A 1,717-nucleotide genomic window follows, 5' to 3' on the forward strand; every position below is an offset into this window, starting at 1 on the left:
GGTTGACGGAGGTCCACAACCTTTGTTGTTGTTTGAGGACAACAAACACCAAAGTTCCTGCAAGACTGCAGAAATGAGCTCCTTGAGGGAAAACTCCACATCTTCTCAAGAGAAACAGTCCAACCTGTTGACCATCAGTCCCCTCAAAGACCTTCTGCCAGATTCCTCCTCCACCATGACCTCCACGCCTCCTGAGGTCAACTCTCCACACTCAACAGAAGAGGACGAATCCCTGTCAGTTTCCTCAGATCAGGTGTTACTAAGTATGGAACCCAAGGCTCTGCTGGGTGATCAGTCTTACGCCAACGGACACTTTAGTGACTCGGACTCCAAATCCGGTCTGGAGTTGCCTTTGAGATCCTCTCCTAATGTGCCTCTGTGTGGATATGTCTCTGAGGAACATATCCATGGAATGTCGGACCTCCAGGACATTCCTCATGATGTTGACCTCTGCCTGGTCTCGCCTTGTGAGTTCCAGCATTCCCAAACTGCGGAGAACCATCATCAGCCAATCAGTGCCGGCCTGACCACTGGGAGCCCACTGGACCTCTCAAACAACAACAACAGTCACTTCCAGGTTCTGGACCACAACAGCACTGAACGCCAGTCTGCCTACAGCCAGGAGACTCCGCCCACATCAGTCAGCGACTCCCTCCCTTCAGCCACAGACTCTGACGTCCCCCCTGGAACTGCAGACTGTCCGTCCATCAATGCAGATTTTGATTCTGATGATGATTCCAGCAGCTTCTTAACTCCGAGCCAAACACAAGACCATCCTGATCCACATCTCTCCCACATGGTGGCCTCTCCTGATCCTCCTCCGGCCCCGGTGAAGGACCTGCCACCTTTGCCCTCTCAGCCCGGAGCCTGCATGGCCGATGCAGAGGCTGACATTTCAAGCAAGAACCCAAAGACCTCAGCTGCTAAGACCAAGAAATCTTTGGGTACGACCCAGAAAGGGACCACTGGGACCACCTCAGCCCAGAATGGAAGGCCCAGAACCAGTGCCAGCGGGGCTGTGAAGACCTCCTCCAGTCTGGACACCAAAACAGCCTCCCGAAGTGCCGGGAGTGGATCCAAACCGGGAGCAGCAAAACCTCCCTCCACCAAAGACCTGCAGACCTGTAAGAGAAGCTCCCTGTCTGCACCGTCTGTGATCTTCCTTCTTTCTTCTCACTGTTTTTCTTCTTCTTCTTCCAGCGACCAAAGCTGCAGCGTCTGAAGGTTCTGTGATCCACGTGGACTTGGCCTACCTGCCCTCAGGCGCAGGCTACTCCACTGTGGACGTAGAATTCTTCAGGCGTATTCGATCGTCTTATTACATAGTCAGCGGCCACGATCGAGTGAAGGAAGCGGCGATGAGGAGCATTCTGGACGCTCTGCTGGAGGGGAAGAGCAGCTGGCCGGACATCCAGGTCAGTCTGCAGATCAGCTGAGACGCATGGACCCTGTTTCCATTTCCTGTTTTACACAAACATACGTGAATTCTGAAGAAGTGAGCTTGTGTTTTACACCTTAACCCCTGACCTCTTCCAGGTAACTCTGATCCCGACCTTTGACTCGCTGGTGATGCACGAGTGGTACCAGGAGACCCACGACCGGCAGAAGGAGCTGTCAATCACTGTCCTGGGCAGCAACAGCACCGTGGCCATGCAGGAGGAAACTTTCCCAGCATGCAAAGTGGAGTTCTAAGCAGAACCAAGCGCCACCGTCCACT

The 1,717-nt window shown here is 53.8% G+C and overlaps 1 protein-coding gene across 1 annotated transcript in view; it reads left to right on the top strand.

Moving 5' to 3' along the window:
* Positions 1 to 1,711, top strand: part of map1sa (microtubule-associated protein 1Sa) — an 8,153-nt gene extending 6,442 nt beyond the window's left edge. The window contains exons 5-7 of the mRNA XM_076171941.1: positions 1 to 1,124; positions 1,201 to 1,415; positions 1,537 to 1,711. The exon at positions 1 to 1,124 is cut by the window's left edge and continues 1,889 nt beyond it. Of these exons, the coding sequence (XP_076028056.1) occupies positions 1 to 1,124; positions 1,201 to 1,415; positions 1,537 to 1,692 (1,495 nt within the window). The 3' untranslated portion in view covers positions 1,693 to 1,711. The remainder of the gene's footprint in view (positions 1,125 to 1,200; positions 1,416 to 1,536) is intronic.
* The last annotated feature ends 6 nt before the right edge of the window (positions 1,712 to 1,717 follow it).

The sequence above is a fragment of the Genypterus blacodes genome, unplaced genomic scaffold (assembly GCF_046128005.1).
Source record: "Genypterus blacodes isolate CSIRO-AG114 ecotype Tasmania unplaced genomic scaffold, CSIRO-AGI_Gbla_v1 ptg000276l_1, whole genome shotgun sequence".
Classification (NCBI taxonomy): domain Eukaryota; kingdom Metazoa; phylum Chordata; class Actinopteri; order Ophidiiformes; family Ophidiidae; genus Genypterus; species Genypterus blacodes.